The sequence below is a fragment of the Mustela putorius genome, unplaced genomic scaffold (assembly GCF_011764305.1).
Source record: "Mustela putorius furo isolate JIRA1106 unplaced genomic scaffold, ASM1176430v1.1 tig00004035_pilon_pilon_pilon, whole genome shotgun sequence".
Classification (NCBI taxonomy): Eukaryota; Metazoa; Chordata; class Mammalia; order Carnivora; family Mustelidae; genus Mustela; species Mustela putorius.
The window spans coordinates 1364260-1384368 of record NW_025422171.1 but is presented as its reverse complement, the minus strand read 5'-3'; the positions used below and the strand labels follow the sequence as shown (position 1 = coordinate 1384368).

The window sequence follows — 20109 nt, the reverse complement described above, 5'->3', positions numbered from 1 at the left end:
GCTCAGGTCATGATCCCAGGATCCTGAGATCAAGTCCTGCATCAGGCTCCCTGCTCAGCGGGGAGTCTGTTTCTCCCTCTGTCCCCCGGCTACCCCCTCCACCACTGGTGCACGCACGCATTCTCTCTTATCTCTCTCTTGTAAAAATAAATAAATTTTTTTAAAATGATAAAGGTATCTTGAAATAGTACAAAGAAAATGAGAAGCAGTAGGTAGGAATTTAGGAATGAAAATATAGTTCTCCATATTAATACTGTGAGAGGCCTTTGGGGGCAATAGATCTCTCACTAATGACAAAAGCTTCCCCCCTCCCTTTTCTTTTAAGATTTATTTTTTATTTTAGAGAGAGAGTGCCTGATGGAGGGTGGGTGGGGGCTGGAGAAGAGGAAGAGGCTGAGAACTTCCAAGCAAAGTCCCGGCAGAGCTCAGAGCCTGACCTGGGGCTAGATTCTACCATGAGATCACGACCTGAGCTGAAATCAAGAGTTGGATGCTCCACCAACTGAACCACCGAGGCCCTCCTAAAAAAACTGTTTTTGAAGATAGTGATAGAATAATTCATTACTCTGGGGCCTCAAAGCTTCACCATCATGCAGGAGTTAGAAATGGAGAACTTTACACCCCTTCCTAGACCTGTTGATTTTGAATGGATTTATATTTATATAGATGTGTGTGTATGAATGTACATGTATATACATGTGTGTATAAATGCATATTATATATGATTTTATTTCTGAGTAATCTCTACATCCATCATCCATCCATCCATCCATCCATTCACAAACCCGAGATCAAAAGTCACATGCTCTACCAACTGAGACAGTCAGGCAACCCTAGAATCTGTTTAAAAAAGATTCCCGAGTGATCTCATGAATGTTAAAGTTTGAGAAACACTGTTACCTTTACATAATACTGTACTATTTTGAAGCTAACAATAATATATGATGGAGTCCCTGTCATGAAGTTAGGAAAACTGAGTCTTCCCAGATTAACCTATCACCTGTATTAATGATTATGGAATAATATTTAGAAGGCTGAGAAGGGATTGTAGAAATAGTTGCTTTAAAAAGTGTTTGGAGTGGGGAGTGCCTGGATGGCTTAGTTGGTTAAACTTGTGCCTTCAGCTTAGGTAATGATCCTGTGGTCCTGGAATTGAGCCCTGCATCAGGCTCCCTGCTCATCAGGAAGCCTGCTTTTCCCTCTCCCACTCCCCCTGCCTGTGTTCCCTCTCCTGCTGTGTCTCTCTCTGTTAAATAAATAAAATACTATAAGAAAAAGAGAGAGAGAGAGATTCATTTTGAACTTGGGGTCTCTGACTTAAGTGATGATTACCGCATTACCGGATTCAAGAGTCAACACATACTAAATTTTCACAATAGAGTATCATTCACTGTGAATACAAAGTGGAGGGGTACCTCTGTGGCTCAGACGGTTAAGCAACCAACTCTTGATTTTGGCTCAGGTCATGATGTCAGGATCATAAGATTGAGTGTCCCACATCCATCCCCACCTCCATCAGGCTCCTTGCTGGGCTTGGAGCCTGCTTAAGATTCTTCCTCACCAAAAAAAAAAAAAAACCCAAAGTGAAGCATTCCCATGGGATTGTACAACAGTGCTGCCTGGCTTTAACCACTTGTTTATAGGGCTTCGTCATTATTCTGTTAAACTTACGCAAAATGAAAATTGAACATATTTTTCTGATGCGAATTTTGACTTGTTTCATGACTTTTTCTTGTGTGTTTTGTTTTCAAGATTCTTGGATTTCCCAGTCAGCATCATTTCCCTGTAATCAGAAACCGCCAGGTGTGGATTCTTTAGCACCAGTGGCCTCCCTTCCTAAACAGATTTTCCAGTCTTCAGTCCAACAGCAACTTACAAAACCAGCTAAAATCACTTGTGCATACTGCAGAAAACCTTTACAGAAGGGACAGACAGCTTATCAACGAAAAGGATCAGTTCACCTCTTTTGTTCTACCACCTGCCTTTCTTCCTTCTCTCATAAGCGCACTCCAAAGAAACGCAATGTTATAAGTAAAAAGTAAGCTTTACTTTTCAACATGGCTTCATATAGTTGAATTCTGGCAGTATAGATGTATGTTGAATGTAATTGGAGAGCTGCACAGATTCATGGATACAGTTGTTGCAAAGGTATCTTCGGGTTTTTTGAGCTTGAGTTATCCTAAGGTGTATCAGAGCTGTGGGTTCATTTGTACTGTCCTTATTCTTGGCAGGAAATGGAATGTAGATATAGAAATAACTTGACCCTCTCCCTGCCACTGTCTTTGCTTCATCCCTTCCCCATCTTTTACCTTAGTTCTACCAAGTTGTTGCCACCCTTTTTGAATGCTTCAAAAAGTCATAATAACCTGTGATAAGGTTCTTTGTTACAAAATGTTTTTACCTCCAAATCATCTTTTGCCATATTAATTAGGAATGCTTGACAATGAAACCAAAAAAGTATGTTTTGTTAGATCCAAAAATTATAGTTGATTCCTAGGATTAAATCATGAAAAAACAAAAAATGTTGCTTATTGTTCATATATTTGACTTTTATTAAAGTGCAGTATTCTTAGGCTATGTCTGTATCTTTGGTTTCAGAGATGTACCTACAAAAAAGGCTACTACTGTTCCTCAAGTTGAGTCAAGAGACTCCTCCCAAGAATTTTGTAGTACGTCTTTGCCTCCCTATGAAGACAACCAGAATCTTAGAAAAAGAATTAATAAATCAAGATGTATAATCTGTAGTAAACTAACAGAGGTCTGGATTTTTATATTTTATTTCAGTTATTATCTAGGTTAACAGGGCTAATTTTAACTTTTCGGTGTTTTTATATGCTCTGCCATCTACTAATAATGCCCTGGATGTTAAGGGGAAGGATAAGGATATGTTAGAACTAACTCTCTTAGGAACAGATACCCCATTTGCATGCTATGGAAAGTACACTGCTGTTTCCATGAAATTGAATATGCTCTCAAACAAAACAATAGTTCTGTGGTGAATTTTGTTTTTACTAGTCACTCTAAATAATAAAGTATAGGTTCAGGATGTGAAAGATGCAACCAATGCTGGTACAAGTACATGTAGAACAAGTGGAGTGTAGGTGTGTTGATACCCTCACATTTCTTAAGTGGTATTGCCATCTTTCCAGTTGCTAAAAGAAGAAACATTCATACAGGCAGTCTTCACTTAACACAGTCCTTGGTGACTGAATTTGGTGTTTCCCAGAGCCTTGCAAATTGAGGACACACTTTTATCTTAGTTACCACAGAACTGAGCAAAGCAAGAACCACCTTGCTTGTGTATATACAGATACCATCCTGAATATGGTAATATTATTTCTTTAGCCCCTCTCATAAATTTTCTAGGGCAACGAAGTTTAATACCAGAAATTCCTAATCCATTTCTATAAAGAAGGTCTTATCAGAGTCTTCTAAGCTAGTTCATTTCTTCCGGTTCTTAAGTGTTTATCGAGAAGTTATTACTGATTTTATAGGGGTTTTTTGTTCTATGAATCTTTTTCTTTTGTAAAATCAGTTTTATAAAGAAATCAGAGATAAGAATGGAAGAGTGACAAAATGCTTTTTTAGTCTTTTCTCTGAATATTTCTTCCCCTGAGAAATTACTAGAGGTTGTTTTTTTTGTTTTGGGTTTTATTTGGAGTGGTGGGGGGAGTTGTATTTTTGTCTCTTTGCTTACTGTTTTAATCTGACTCATTTATTTAATAAATTCTGGCTTTTCTTTTAGATTCGCCATGAAGTCAGCGTTAATAATGTAATACATAAACTGTGCAGTAACCAGTGCTTTAATAAGTACAGGTTAGCCAATGGTCTGATAATGAATTGCTGTGAACAGTGTGGAGAGTACTTGCCCAGTAAAAGTGCTGGAAACAATGTCCTGATGATTGAAGGTCAGCAGACAAGATTTTGCTGCCAAGGTTGTATCAATGAATATAAACAGGTAATTCTTTTCAGTGCATTTTAAATGATCAAGTATACAATATCTTCTTCCTCTTAGCTTACATCAATCAAATTTATCTTAGAATCTCATTTAGTTCCATTTTTGTAGATCTGTCATTCAGCTCTCCTCTCAAATGAGTTTTGAAATCTATTGGTTACTCTAAGCTAGTTTTCCTTCTCTTCATAGAGAATAGGTATTAACTTTTCTTCTTTCTCTCTCTTTCTTTCTTTCTTTTTCTTTTTCTTTTTCTTTTTCTTTTTCTTTTTTTTTTTGTATTAACTTTTCCTAAAGGTTTGGTAGAATTCACTTATGAAGCCAGTCCTGGACTTTTGTTGAGAGTTTTTTGAATATTGATTGAGCTTTGGAAGATTATATTTTTCTAGGAATTTACCCATTTCTTCTAGGTTGTCTGTATGTTGGCATATAATTTTTTGTAATTTTTCTTAAAATCTTTTGAGTTTCTGTAGTGTCATTATTCTCCATTTTTGATTTTGAGTTTTCTTTTTTTCTTGATGAGTGGCTAATGCTTTATCAATTATTCTATTTTATCTTTTCAAGTGGTCTTTTCTATTATATATTTAATCTCTGAATTTATTTTTACTCTTATTTTCTTCATTTTACTGGCTTTGGACTTGCTTTGTTCTTTTTTCTAGCTCTTAAGTTTATGGTAGATTGTTCGAGATTTGTTTTGCTTTTTTAAAGTAGGCCTGTGTTGCTATAAACTTTTCCTCTTCCCTAAGATTTTGGATCTTCATTTATCATTTTCATTTATCTCCATTTTCATTTATCTCCATATTTATTTTTATTTTCTCTTCACATCTTCATTGACCCATTCATTGATTGTTTAGTAGAATGTTTTTTAACCTCCATCTATTTTGTATTTTCCCATTTTTTTTCTTATAATTGACTTGTAGTTTCATACTCTTGTTCTCAGGAAAGGTGCTTGATATGATTTCAGTCTTAAATTTGTTGAGACTTATTTTGTGGCCTAACATGTGATCTATCCAAGCGAGTGTTTTCTTGTGTTCTTAAAAAGAATGTATTCTGCTGATTTGGGATGGAATGTTCTGTATATGCCTGTTTTACCCATCCAGTCTAATGTGTTATTCAAAGCCATAGTTTTCTTGTTGATTTGTAGTCCAGATGATTTATCCATTGATGCAAGTGAGGTGTTAATGTCCCCTCTATTAACTCTATTACTATCAATTTCTCTTTTATTTCTGTTAACACTTATTTTGTGTATTTATGTATTTTGTGTTTGGTGCATAGATATTTACAATTGCATGTCCTTTCTTGCTGTCATCCCTTATGGTTTGATGGATTTCTTTAATGTTACGCTTGAATTCCTTTCTCTTTATTTTTGTATATGACAAGTTTTTGATTTGTGGTTACCATTCAGTTCATATTTAACATCTTACATAACAGTCTTAGTATAGCAGTCCCTGTTAAGTTGATGGAGTTGATGGTTGCATTATTTCAAATACATTCTGAAGGCACTACATTTTTACTTCCTTTCCACAGTTTATGTATATGATGTCATATTTTACTTACACCCTTTTATTTTGCATATTCCTGGACTAATTTTTGTAGATGCAATAGATTTTACTACTCCATACTGACTTTATATGTGATTAATCTACTACCTTTGCTATATATTAGCTTACACGTGTGAATTTTTTTCTTTTCATAATTTTCTGCAACTTATAACCTTTTCTTTCCAGTTAAAGAATTCCCTTTGGGGCGCCTGGGTGGCTTAGTGGGTTGGGGCTTCTGCCTTTGGCTCGGGTCATGATCCCAGGGTCCTGGGATAGAGCCCCGCATTGGGCTCTCTGCTCAGCAGGGAGCCTGCTTCCTCCTCTCTCTCTGCCTGCCTGTCTGTCTACTTGTGATCCCTGTCAAATAAATAAACAAAATCTTTTAAAAAAAAAAAAAAAAGAATTCCCTTTAACATTTCTTATGGGGCTCCTGGGTGGATTAGTCAGTTAAGTGTCTGACTCTTGGTTTTGGCTCAGGTTGTGCTCTCAGGGTCTTGGGATTGAGATCTCCATCGGGCTCCATGCTCAACCAAGAGTCTGCTTCCCCTCTCTTTTTCCCTCTCCTCCTACTGTCCCCCGACATATATTCTCTAAAGTAAATAAATCTTGGGGCGCCTGGGTGGCTCAGTGGGGTAAAGCCTCTGCTTTCAGCTTAGGTCATGACCCCAGGGTTCTGGGATTGAGTTCTGCATCGGGCTCTCTGCTCAGCTGGGAGCCCGCTTCTTCCTCTCTCTTGTCTCTCTACCTACTTGTGATCTCTGTCTGCCAAATAAATAAATAAAATCTTTAAAAAGAAATAAATAATGTAAATAAATCTTTAAAAGAAAGAATTTCTGGAGTGCTTGGGTGGCTCAGGCACTTAAGCTTTTACTTTCGGCTTAGGTCATGATCCCAGGGTCCTGGGATGGAGCCCCGTGGGGAGTCTGCTTTTCCCTCTCCCTCTGCCCCTACTCTCCACTCTTGTGCTTTCTCTCTCTCTCAAAGAAATAAATAAAATCTTTATTTAAAAATTCCCTTTAACATTTCTTGTTAAGACTGGTTTAGTGATGATGAACTCTTAACTGTTGTATGTCTGGGAAACTCTCCTATTCTGAATGATGATCTTGTTGGGTAAAGTATTCTTGGTCATAGGTTTCTTCTTTCAGCCCTTTGAATATATCATACCACTATCTTTTGGTCTGCAAAGTTTCTGATGAAAAATCAGCTGATAGCCTTAGGTTTCCCTTTTCTGTGACTATTTTCTTTTCTTTAAAAATTCTGTATTTATTATTACTTTTTGTCATTTTCATTATGTCTTGGCATGGACCTTCTCGGGTTCATCTTGTTAGGGGCTCTCTGTGCTTCCTAAACCTTTTTACTTCCCCAGATTAGGGAGGTTTTCAGCTATTGTTTATTGAAATAAGTTTCTTTCTGGCATCCTTACACTGCAAATGTTGTTATGCTTAATGATGTTGCTAACCTTTTCTTGTGTTTTTCTTTTCTTTTTTTTCTTTTTTCTTTCTGCTATTTAGCTTGAATGATTGCCAGTACTCTTTCAGATTGCTGCTCTGTTCTTCTGCTTCTTCTAATCTATTTCAGTTACTGAATTCTTAAGCTCTGACTGGTTCTTTTTTGTATTTTCTGTCCCTTTCCTGAAGTTCTTACTGAGCTCTGACTGAGCTCATCTACTCTTTTCTCAAGTCCAGTGAGTATCTTTATGAGCATTACTTTGACTTCTTTGTCAGGCATAGTGCTTATCTCCATTTCATTTAGCTTTTATATTGCAATTTTGTCCTCTTCTTTCATTTGGGCCACATTCGAATCTCCGTCTCATTTTATCTAATTTTCTGTGTTTGTTTCTCCATATTAAGAAGGTCAGCTACAGGGCACCTGGGTGGCTCAGTGGGTTAAGCCGCTGCCTTCGGCTCCGGTCATGATCTCAGGGTCCTGGGATCGAGTCCCGCATCGGGCTCTCTGCTCAGCAGGGAGCCTGCTTCCTCCTCTCTCTCTGCCTGCCTCTCTGCCTTCTTGTGATCTCTCTCTGTCAAATAAATAAATAAAATCTTAAAAAAAAAAAAAGGTCAGCTACATATCCACGTCTTGAAAATGGTGGCATTATGTAGAAGTCCTGTGGTGCCCTATAACATAATTTCTAGTCACCAGAACCAAATGCTCCAGGGATGTCCCTTGTGTGGGCTGTGTACCCTCCTGTTGTAACTGAGCCACAATTCCCTTCAGCCACACACCTATAGTGACCCTCTTTGTTTGCTGTGGGTGCACTGGGCAGGGTTTGCTCTGGGTGCTCTTAAGGAACCTGTCATGGCTGCTGCAGGCAGCTGTTGTGCTCTCATTGATGGGTGGGGCAGCCATCAGCCTAGCAGTCTGCAGTTTCCCTTTCTGTCACAGCTATAGTGTATCAAAGGGCAGGTCTTGCTCCCTGTGCTGCCACCTAAGATTCCCAGCTACAAGAATTGTAGGCATGGTGGGTGGGCTTATTTCCCCCCACTTTCCCAGGGCGGGAATCACTTCAGAGTGGTGTCAGTCCCAGCTGAGGCTGCCTGGTTGGATGGGCAGGGCACACAGTGCTAGCAAGGAAAATGGAGGGTATTTGTGTTGGCTCTTGCAAATGACCAGATATCTAAGCCAGGGGTGGGAGGGAATGGTACCCACCAGCACTTTTCTTAGAGTAATCTGTAGATCCTGCCCCTCTGGCACACATTCTCAGACAAGTCAATAAATCTTCATATGTACCTCAGATGCCTTTCAAACTGTTACTTCTCTTCTATGTCTCAGGTCATTATTTAGTATGCTGCCTCTTTAAGGGTGAAGACTTGATTTCCTATCACCCTCCAGCTGTCCTGGAGTTAAGCACACTGATTTTTTAAAGCTTTCGGAGTTAAGCCACACGGGTTTTTTTTGTTTTGTTTTTTTGTTTTGTTTTGTTTTTCTTTTAAGGGAGAAGCAATACTTTTTTTCAAGCAGAGGTGAGCCAGACACAACATGGTCGGAATATAGGGGGTCAGGGTCAGGATATAGGAGCACACCTCATTCTGTGGCCAGACATCCCAAGAGGGTGCAGAGGGGTGGATAGGGCTAACGAGCCCTAGCACAAAGACCACACAGCCTCCTCCCCTGGGAGGAGCCTCTTCTAGGAGTCTCTCCCTACTCCTGTAGGGGGAAAGGGTGGGGTGCAAGGAAAGGGGCCTGTTCCTATAGTGGTTCATATAAGCGCCACTGATTTTTTTTTTTTAAGATTTTATTTATTTATTTATTTGACAGACAGAGGTCACAAGTAGGCAGAGAGGCAGGCTAAAAGAGAGAGAGGAAGAAGCAGGCTTCTTGCCGAGCAGAGAGCCCGATGTGGGACTCGATCCCAGGACCCTAGGATCATGACCTGAGCCAAAGGCAGAGGCTTAACCCACTGAGCCACCCAGGTGCCCCAGTGCCGCTGATTTTTAAAGCTTCTGGAAATAACCCCTGCTGGTTTTCAAAGCTATACATTACAGCAACTCATCTTCCCAGTGCAGATCCCCAGTGCCAAGGGTGCTCTGTGTGGGGTCTAAGCCTTTCTTCTCCACACTTGTGAGGTCCCTTCTAGTTGTGGTTAGTTACACCAGGTATTTGGTTCCCAGGTACATCTCTTTTCAATGTGGACTTCTATGATTAGCCGTGGAAGATATGTTCTGCCAGTCTTTAGGTCATTTCCAGTTAGTTGTGTTGGGTGTAGCTGTTCTCTGTTGCATCCATGGAGCAAGGTGAGCTCAAAACCCTCCTACTCTGCTATCTTCCATCAATTGGTACCATATAATTTTAATGGGAAAAGTAAGATCTTTTTAACAAGGTTGGATGCATTTTTGGTTATTTGGAAATAAATGAGCTTTGACCCCATTTTTTTCCCATACGAAAAAATTTATTCAAGATGGGTTATAAATGCAAAACCAGGAATATTCGTCATCCCTATTTCACTGGATGAGGATATTAGTGGTTAGGTTAGGGGAAAAGTAACCTTGAAGTGTGCAAGACTTATTATAGAAGAAACAATAGGTGTCTATAGTTAACTTTTTTAAAGAAAGACTTCTATATGTTAGCTTTATTATTTTCTTTATATGTACCGTACCGCATTTTTGGTAAAGCTTTTGGATGTGGCTTATAGAAGAGAACAGTTTAAAATAGGCAAAAATGGGGACGCCTGGGTGGCTCAGTGGGTTGGGCAGCTGCTTTCGGCTTGGGTCATGATCCCAGTGTCCTGGGAGCGAGTCCTATATCGGGCTCCTTGCTCGGCAGGGAGCCTGCTTCTGCCTCTGCCTCTGCCTGCTGCTCTGTCTGCCTGTGCTCGCATTCTCTCTGTCTCTAACAAATAAATGAATAAAATCTTAAAAAAAAAAAATGAGCAGACTTTCTTTTAAAAAATAAATAAATAGTAAAATAGGCAAAAATGGGGCACCTGGGTGGCTCAGATGGTTAAACGTCTGCTTTCAGCCTAGGTCATTGTCCAGGATCCTGGGATCAAGTCCTGCATGGGCTCCCTGCTCCTTGGGGAGCCTGCTTTTCCCTCTAGCTCTCTCTCTGTCATGAATGAATAAAAATCTTTAAAAACAAAATAGGCAAAAATGATTTAGCATAGATGTTATCTTTTCAGAAGAATACATGGCAGGCCACCTTGGTGGCTCTGTGGGTTAAAGCCTCTGCCTTTGGCTTCAGTCATGATCCCAGGGTCCTGGGATCCAGCCCCACACAGGGCTTTCTGCTCAGTGGGGGGCTTGCTTCCCACTCTCTCTCTCTGCCTACCTCTCTGCCTACTTGTGATCTCTCTTAAATAAATAAAGTCTTTAAAAGAAAAACAACAAAGGAGTGCATGGCAAAAATACAGTGAACTCATTTGGTAGTGAACCAGTATTTTTATAAGGTCTTAATATTTTTTACAAGTTTTTTTTTTTTTTTTTTTTTTTTTTTTTTTTTTTTTTTTTTTGACAGAGAGATCACAAGTAGAGAGGCAGGCAGAGAGAGAAAGAGGAGGAAGCAGGCTCCACGCCGAGAACCCGATGTGGGGCTCGATCCCAGGACCCTGGGATCATGACCTGAGCCGAAGGCAGAGGCTTTAACCCACTGAGCCACCCAGGCGCCCCTACAAGTATTTTTTTTATTTTTATTTTTATTTTTTAAGATTTTATTTATTTGACAGAGAGAGATCACAAGTAGGCAGAGAGGCAGGCAGAGAGAGAGGAGGAAGCAGGCTCCCTGCGGAGCAGAGAGCCCGATGTGAGGCTTGATCCCAGGACTCTGGGATCACGACCCGAGCAGAAGGCAGAGGCTCAACCCACTGAGCCACCCAGGCGCCCCATAATGGATGATTTACTTATATCTGCTTAGACCATGACTTTTTGTTAAAGGCAATGAGTTCATAAGCTTTACACACATGTAATGCATATCACCTGAAGAGCATGAAGCTTGCACATAGATGACCCACTTTTTACTCCTAAATGAAAAGCAATGGAAGTAAAACCAAAATACACATAGTCAAAATAGGCAGTAATTATATATCCAGACTTTCTTGAATTACTATATTGTCTGCCACTCATCCCCAAGAGAAAGTCTCTCCATTCTGCTACGTATATCTCAGTGATGCAAAATACCTCATAAGCAGTTGGCAAATACAAGAATATTTCCATAAAATATAGATATTTTATAAATGATGTACCTCCCCCGCCCACCACATTAATGGTTAGTGACAGGCCTTTTCACAATAAAAAGTCTTAGTAATAGAAGAAGACTGTAAGGAAAAACGGAAATCTTGCAGTTAGTGGTTTATCTAAGAATAGCATACACAGTTATAAATGTAAAGATTGAATCTTGATTTTACCCAATGACCTAACCAGGGGTCATTTTTTTTCCCCTAAGGACATTTGGCAACATCTAAATATTTTTCATTATCATAGTTGGCATCCACTGGGTGGGGATGCTGCTAAACATCCTGCAATGCACAGGACAGGCGCTCAGAATAAAGAATTTTCTGGCTCTAGATGTCAATAGCAAGACAGTTAAGAAATCCTACAACCAGAGGATAAATAGGTGGCTGGATGGTACACATGGTAAATACACTGAGAAGGAGGAAAACTAAATTTCTGTTTTCCTCATTGAAAAGCCAATTTGTGATGCCTGAAACTGGGAGGAAAAGCCAGTAAATTAGTGATAAAACATATTACTTTGAGATTTGGACATAAACACCAAGTGAATCAACTAATAGTGGTAAAAGTGATTTAACTTCTGGGAAAGCAGAAATGGGTAAAGGTGGAAGCGGAGTGCTGTTTAATCAGATACCGCTTGTTGATTTATATTAAATGTATATTCAATTTTGATTGAATAAAACGCTTAAAATATGTTAAAGATACTGAAGTTCAGAGAAAGTATCTTATACCCCAAGTAAGATTTGACCTCAGTCCAAAACCTTAGTTTGCTCTCTTGCATCTGACATGAATATTTAATGATACATGTGCTTTATTGTCCTTAATAAGAGGTAGGTTCCCTGAAGCCAGGATCTGTATCTCATTCAATTTAGTAGTTTTCAGAATTAGTATCCTTATATGTGGGGTGACTTAACCACCTAACTGGGACACTTCTGAGAGTGAAAAGAGATTCTGTCAATAAATACAGTGCTCTTCATCTTGGTACCTTTCTTTCCAGTGTTTTAGTTAAACTGGTGTCTGCTCACCTGTTTTTATTTAGCCTCAGTTTTCTTTCAGGTCATCAGTAAAAATTTTGGTTTTGCGAGATGTAATATTGCACTAGGGTATTTTTGAACTTCATTTTCAGAGAATTTCAGTTGAATGTCCCCAGAAAGATGCCTGAAGACACAAATAGGAAAAGATATAACCAGTTTAATCTTGGAACCTAGAATAATCAAAACCCATGAGCATTTAGATGAGCCACCTTTGTCTTATTATCAGTTCTTGATATTAGAGCATATTCAGTAATTATCAAATGATCACAGGTATCATTGTTAGCGTTCATGCCAATAATAATAGCTAACATAATTTTACTGTGGTGCCAGATACAGTTTTACATGTATTTTTGCATTTGACCATCTAAACAGTCTCCCTAGTTAGGTACGGTTGACATCTTCATTTTATTGCCAAAGAAATTGAAGCTTCATTGGTCAGGTAACTTGCCCAAGGTCAGACAGTTGGCACATGGCCCATCCATTGAGAATTCTGGCTATAACAAGTTGAATATCTGTTCATTACTGGATACTCAGGAAGGAGAAACAAGACTAAGCTTGGGTTTGGTTATATAAAAGATAACGCTAACTATAGTAATTGGCTTTCTTTTGGCCTTTTTATATGCCTTTTCAATACAGTTTCATCCAATCCCATAATTCAATGATAAATATTGGTAACTTCCAAAATATATCTGTAGATGATATTTCCTTCTTTCCTTTTTTCATTTTAATTTTTTCCATTTGTGTGTAGATCTTTTTTCAATTTTAGACTAATATATCCATCTGTAATCTCCATTTGAATGTTCACAAATACCTCAAATTCCTTGTCTAAAACTGAAACTCCAGACCTGTTTTCGCTCTGTTTCCTCTATCAGTAAATGATCCCACCATTCAGTCAGATGCCCAGGCAGAAACTTAGGGTCATTCTTACTCCTTCCTGCCTCTGGAGCCACTCAGTTACCAATAATCCAGGTATCTCTCAACTGTATCCTGTCTCTACTCCTACAGCTCTAGATGTATAGCTGCCATCATCTCTTGCCAGAATTAAACTACCATCGCTTCTTTTTTTTTAAGATTTTATTTATTTGACAGAAATCTCAAGTAGGCAGAGAGGCAGGCAGAGAGAGAGGAGAAAGCAGGCTCCCTGCTGAGCAGAGAGCCAGACGTGGGGCTCGATCCCAGGACCCTGAGATCATGACCTGAGCCGATCCGAAGGCAGAGGCTTTAACCCACTGAGCCACCCAGGCGCCCCTAAACTACCATAGCTTCTGATTGTCTCTGTATCCTTGGTCTTCCTTACAGTTAGAAATACATAATATGGGCAACTGGGTGGCTCAGTCCATTCAGCGTCTGCCTTCAGCTTGGGTCATGATCCCAGGGTCCTGGGATTGAGCCCCACATTGGGCTCCTTGCTCAGTGGAGGGCCCGCTTCTCCGTCTCCTCCCTGATTTTGCGTGTGCGCTCTCTCTCTCTGTCACTATCTGTCTCTCTCAAATAAATAAATAAAATCTTAAAAAAAAATCCATAATGCAATCAGAGCAACTTTCTAAGTATGAATTTTATGTTGCTTCTGCTTTTTTAAATTCATGCTGCCAGTGTTGCTGCCAGGGTGAAATCAAAACAAAACTTTTAGTTGGTTTGTTTTGTTTATAGAATTTATTTATTTTAGAGGTAGGAGGGGCAGATAGAATTTAAGCAGACTCTGCCCTGAGAACAAAGCCCAATGCAGGGCTTGATCTTACCATCCTGAGATCATGACCTGAGCCAAAATCAAGATTTGGACACTTAACCAACTGAGCCACCCAGGTACCCCAAGGTTCTTAGTTTTTTAAACATTACCAAATGCAGTGTTCAAGTTGTGCTGTATACAAAAATATTATAGCTAATAGAGTGCCATTTACATTGTATACATTTTTGTTATTTTGATTTTTTTTTTTTTAGATTTTATTGACTCTAAAATCAGTTAGGCGTTTTTATTAAATGGAATCACACCGTATGTGATACTTTGTGACTGGCTTTTACATAGCATACTATTTTCAAGGTTCATTCATGTTGTAGCATATAACTTGTTTTATTACCAAATAGTATTCATTGTATGGATAACACCCACATTTTGTATTTATCTATCAGTAATGGACATTTGAATTATTCTTACTTTTTGGCTATTATGATAATGTTGCTATGAATAATTTGTACAATTCTTTGTAGACCTCCATTTTCATTCTGGTATTGGTGGGCCATATGGTAACTGATTAAGAAATTGCCAGGCTGGGGCACCTGGGTGGCTCAATGGGTTAAAGCCTCTGCCTTTGGCTCAAGTCTTAATCTCAGGGTCCTGAGATCTAGCCTCTCATTGAGCTTTCCGCTCAGTAGGGAGCCTGCTTCCCCCTCTCACTCTGCCTGCCTCTCTGCCTACTTGTGATCTCTCTCTCTCTCTCTCAAATAAATAAATAAAATCTTTAAAAAAAAAAAAAAAGAAAGAAAGAAAGAAATTGCCAGGCTATTTTACAAGGCACATGTACCATTCTACATCTGCACCAGGAAGGTTTCGGTTTTTTCACATCTTTTCCAGCACTTGTCATTATATATCCTTTTTTTATAGCCGTCATAGTGGTTGTGAAGTGATATGTGGTGGTTTCGATTTGTAGTTCTTTGATGACAGATGATTAGCTTTTCATGTGCTTATTGGGCATTTGTATATACATCAATTTTAAAGATCTTTTTATTTAATTATTTTGAGAGAGAAAGCATAAGTGGAGGGGAGGGGCAAAGGGAAAAGCAGGCTCCCTTCTGGGAGCCCAACCGGGGTTCAATTTTAGGACCTTGAGATGATGACGTGAGCCGAGGGCAGACGCTTAACTGACTGAGCCACCCAGGTGGCTTTTCTTCAACAAATCTAAGATAAAATTGTAATCTATTTCTCCCCAGATGATGGAAGCAAAATCAAAAAATTTGTCAGCATCAGAAAACAGAAAAAGGCATGCTATTAGAGAAGAAAATGAAAGAAAATTATATGGGCCATTGAATACTGTTTTAGAAAACAAAGAGGGAATACCGAATAAAAAGGAAAAGACTCCAGAGCTACAGGTTTTGGCAGAATATAGCACAGATACATCACTGATCAAACAGAGTGTGAATTTAACTTCTTCAGTGTTAACCATAGCTGATAAATTTCAAGAGCCACTGGAAGAGAAAAAACCAGAAGACTGCATTATATCAGTTGTACTTTCTACAGACCCAGGTACATGGCCCCGAGTTTTAAATACTAAACAATGGGACATTCTTGTTGAAAATGATCCACCTCAAGTAAGAAATTTTAATTTTCCAAAAGACAGTACAGGGAGGAAATTTTCAGAAACTTACTACACACGAATTCTTCCAAATGGTGATAAAACCACTAGGTCCTGGTTACTTTATTCGACTTCAAAAGATTCTGTATTTTGTTTGTATTGCAAACTTTTGGGGGAGGGGAAAAATCAACTGAAGAATGAGAATGGGTGCAAAGATTGGCAGCATTTATCACATATTCTTAGCAAACATGAGGAAAGTGAAATGCACATCAATAATAGTGTTAAGTATTCACAATTAAAATCTGATTTGAAAAAAAATAAAACTGTGGAATCTGCAGGACATGGATTACTACATGAGAATGAGAAAAATGATGGTGTGCTGTTGTTGTACACATAATATACCTGATGTGGTTCTTGACATAGTAAATTTATTCAGAAAAGATCTGTACCCTAATGATCAGTACCATTTTTGTTGGGAGGATCCTATAACTCAGCAGTTCGTTAGCAATAAGTATAATAGCAAATAGTAAAGAATGTTTCTGTTCCAAATTCTAAAACTAATTGGATTCAATAGTAGTTAATGCAGGGCGCCTGGCTGGCTCAGTGGGTTAAAGCCTCTGCGTTCGGCTCAGGTCATGATCCCAGGGTCCTGGGATTGAGCCTCACATCTGGCTCTCTGCTCAGCGGGGAGCCTGCTTCCTCCTCTCTCTCTGCCTGCCTCTCTGCCTACTTGTAATCTCTGTCTATCAAATAAATAAATAAAATCTTAAAAAAAAAATAGTAGTTAATGCAGATATGAATAAAGTCAGTTGTTACGTTTTCATTCTGTCAGTTCACACCTTTTAAAATTCGCATTTGAGGGCGAACATTTAACATGTTTGGTTAATTTTCTGTTCTGATTACTTTGCAAGGAGAAAAAGCCTTTAATTTATCAATACTAGTTTGAACAAGATACTATGTGACTATTCTCTTCATTATTAAAGTAAAAACTTTCAGAAACAGTTTGAAAGTAGAATGGAGTCTGAAACTGCAGCTTTTTGCTATTATACCAAATAGCTGTGATTTATTTCTTTTGGGCAAAACATTTTTTTATTATTTGAGCAAAACAGCATTATTTGTTACATTATATATTAAGGTGATTAGTCTGCATTTTATTGGTCTTAATTTATAAATGTTTTAGCTTCTATTGTATGAGAACTATAACAATAAAGCGTGTAGATCTATTTTTATGTTAGCACAAATCTGAGAAATACTAAAAATATATTAAGTCAACCTTTAGGTATTGTGGCAATTTTTTTTCTTCTGAAGGAGACTACATGCTTAAATTTGAGAAATACACTAATGAAAATTAAGGATCCCTGTTTTTTTCAAAAGAACACTGTTGCCATCACTATATTTAGTAATTCTCCCTTTGTATCTGATTTTGGATACCAACTTTATCATATATTAAATTCTTACATATACTTAGGTTTTGTTTCAAAGCTGTGGAATAAAATGGCATATGAGTAACGACTAGAGCAGAACAAGGTGCGTTCTTTTTGTTGGGATAACACTAGGAATACTTGTAGACTCTGTGATGGCAGTGTGTCGGACTCTGGTATGTTTTGCGGGCCGACAGGCACGAGGAGAGCGTCCGGGCCAGCCGGTAGCTCCCCTTGGGGCTGAGCGGGATGGCGAGTGTCGCGAGTCCAGGCGCATTAATGAACCACACCAGACTCGGGGGATCTGCCGAAGCAGGATCTCACTTTATTGAGCGGGGTTGCAGCTTATATTGGGTAGGGGATGGGAAATGAGGTCAGCGGGGAGAGAGCCTATGGGGTTTGGTTACGTAGTCAGTAACTGGGTAGGGTGTGTTGGGCGAGAGGAGGAAATATCAGAGATATGCGGAACCGAAACCGCCACGTTGGCGCCAATACTGCCACGGTGGCGCCTTTTCTAGCCGGAAGAGAAGGCAGGCCAGCGCTATCTTTGCTGTGCCCAACAGCAGTGGATAAAATTAATTTTAGAATACCTAGGAAAACCATTCTCATTAATTTATAACCATTTATGGTTTTTGATACTGGACCGTTTCAGTCTTTCAGAGTTGGATTTGAATGAAGCTTTGGGAGGTTTTCAAAAAATCCAGTTTACTCTTGGAGGCCTAAGAGGATGCTCTAGAGAATATAACGCAAGTGTTGAAGTTCCTTTCCAAATGATTAGTGGGCTCATTATTTTATTAAAACTTAACAGTTAATTGAATGATATTATATTAGATAGACCCTTGGTATCGGTGGTTATCTGAGTAAACTAATGAAATCAACCAGTGGCTACTTAAGATAATTTGCTTAAAACATTGAATTTATGCATTGAGAAAACAAAATTAAATCATCTCTTTTAAATTCTCTCATTTCTGGGACACATGGGATGCCTCAGGCAGTGAAGCATCTGCCTTCAGCTTGGGCATGATCCCAGCCAGGGTCCTGGGGGCTCCAGTCCTGCATATCATGATCGTTGCTCAGCGGGGAACCTGCTTCTTCCTCTGCATGCTGCTCCCCCTGCTTCTGCGTACGCACCCATGCTCTCTGACAAATTAATAAAATCTTTAAAAAATTCTTTCTTCAACATACTGCAGACCGATAAGGCACGATAAACTCTTCATATTGTAATGAAGTAAATGTGAAAAATTCAAAAGATGTAGATGCTGGGTTTATCCATGTTCCCCTAAATTTCAATCAACTCTTAGGTATGTGAAATCTTTCATTATAAAATGTTGAGGGAAAAATTAACTAAATTCAGAACATAGTAAGAATATCTCTAGGGAGGAGAATAATGTTTTTTCCATCATCAGGTTTTTTTAAATTATAAAATTACTATGTTACTATAGAAGGAAGGAAGAAAACAGTTCAGTCTTGTTTATCATCCACTTCCTCTGCGGAAGGACTTGTCATCAGTGATCTGGACTGTACACAGGGTTTATTTTCATCTTTCTAATTTCATTGAGAAAAGGCATTAGGAAACATCTACTACTAATTTAATATGAGAAATTAGGAAGTACAATTCAGAATAACAGTCCTTAAGAAATGGCAGTTTATTGGTTTTCTCTTTTCACAGAGGACAAGTGAAATTCATAAATTTTATATATGTACAAGGTACAGCTTGCTACATAGGATGTAAAAGTGAATAAGTGAAGTAAAGAGCTCAAGTTCTGTAGAAAAAAATAATGCTTTATCATTTCAGGTCATGTCACTCTTCTGATTCAAAGTTTTGAAGTTCCCTTTTGCTTTTAGTTTAAAACTCCCAACTTGGGGCACCTGGGTGGCTCAGGGTGGTTAAACATCTTCCTTTAGCTTAGGTCATGATCTCCAGGTTCTGGGATCGAGTCCCACATAGGGCTCCCAGCTCAGCAGGGAGTCTGTTGCTCACTTTTCCTCTGCCTCTCCCCTTGCTTGTGTTCTCTCTGTCTCTCTCTCTCAAATGAATAAATAAGATCTTTTAAAAATAAAAAAACCTCCCAACTCCTTGGCACAGAAGTAGCTGCAGTCATGAGTGGCAGATAGTAGGGAAAGAGGTTGTAGACAAAGATGACATGAAGTACAAAATTGTAGACATGAGTAGTGCTCTATAATTTTGAATTCTAAAGTGTGACCATGTTAGAATGAGATTAAGAATTTGAGAATTTAGGGGCACCTGGGTGGCTCAACAGGTTAAGCATCTGCCTTCGGCTCAAGTCATGATCCCAGGTCCTGTGGTCCATCCTCCGCTGCAGGCTCCCTGCTCAGTAGGGACCCTGTTTCTCCCTTTCCCTTTGCCCTTTCCCTGCTCATGCTCACTCTTGAATAGATAAAATCTTTTAAAAAATAATTTGAGGATTTAACTAAGCTGAAAGAAAAGACAAAGCTAGTTAAGGAAAATTGTGTTGTAGTATTGAGTACAAGGTTTTCAGAAGCTAGTGATTTTAAATATAGAGAGTAGCAGATTATGAATAATGTTCTGTAAGTCACATCTAGAATGAAGAGCAGTTAATCAGTTTGCTTCTACACATGAATAACGCAAGGGAAACCTAAAACCTGGGAAATCAGACTAACACCCAACACATACAGATGTTAAAAAGACTTTCATGGGGCTCTTGGCTGGCTCAGTTGATAGAGCATGTGACTCTTGATCTCATGATTTTGTGTTCAAGCCCCATGTTTTAAGCTGACTTAAAAAAGACTTTCATAAATCATATGCCTATAAATTAATAAAAAATCTAATAAACCCCTAGTAAAACAAATCAAGGAATTTAAAAAAATATAACCAATATATAAAGAAATACTGGAGGGATGCCTGGCTGGCTCAGTCAGTAAGGCATGCGATGCTTGATCTCAGGGTCGTGATTTGAGCCCCATGCTTCAAAAAAAAACAAAAAAATGAGATCCTATGGACATTAAAAACAAAAGGTTATAAACACCTTGGGTCAAAGAATTTTACAAATTTGAGGTAGTACACAAATCCTTTGAAAAACACAACTTACCAAATCTGTGCCAAGATGGGCACCTGGCTGGCTCAGTCAGTTAGTTGTGTGTCCAACTCTTTTTTTTTTTTTTAAGACTTTATTTATTTATTTGACAGACAGAGATCACCAGTAGACAGAGAGGCAGGCAGAGAGAGAGG

At 38.8% G+C, this 20109-nt stretch overlaps 1 protein-coding gene across 9 annotated transcripts in view; it reads left to right on the top strand.

Annotated features, from left to right (window-relative positions):
- The window catches only part of ZMYM5 (zinc finger MYM-type containing 5), a 78682-nt gene that overhangs the window by 22115 nt on the left and 36458 nt on the right, over positions 1 to 20109 (top strand). For 6 of the 9 annotated variants that reach the window (XM_013048827.2, XM_013048828.2, XM_013048824.2 and 3 more), the window contains exons 5-8: positions 1753 to 2038; positions 2599 to 2758; positions 3746 to 3958; positions 15116 to 16700. In XM_013048827.2, the coding sequence (XP_012904281.1) occupies positions 1753 to 2038; positions 2599 to 2758; positions 3746 to 3958; positions 15116 to 15874 (1418 nt within the window). In that variant the 3' untranslated portion in view covers positions 15875 to 16700. Of the gene's footprint in view, positions 1 to 1752; positions 2039 to 2598; positions 2759 to 3745; positions 3959 to 15115; positions 16701 to 20109 lie in introns of those variants that run through there. The other 3 variants (XM_004778240.3, XM_013048829.2, XM_013048830.2) reach the window with 3 other exon arrangements.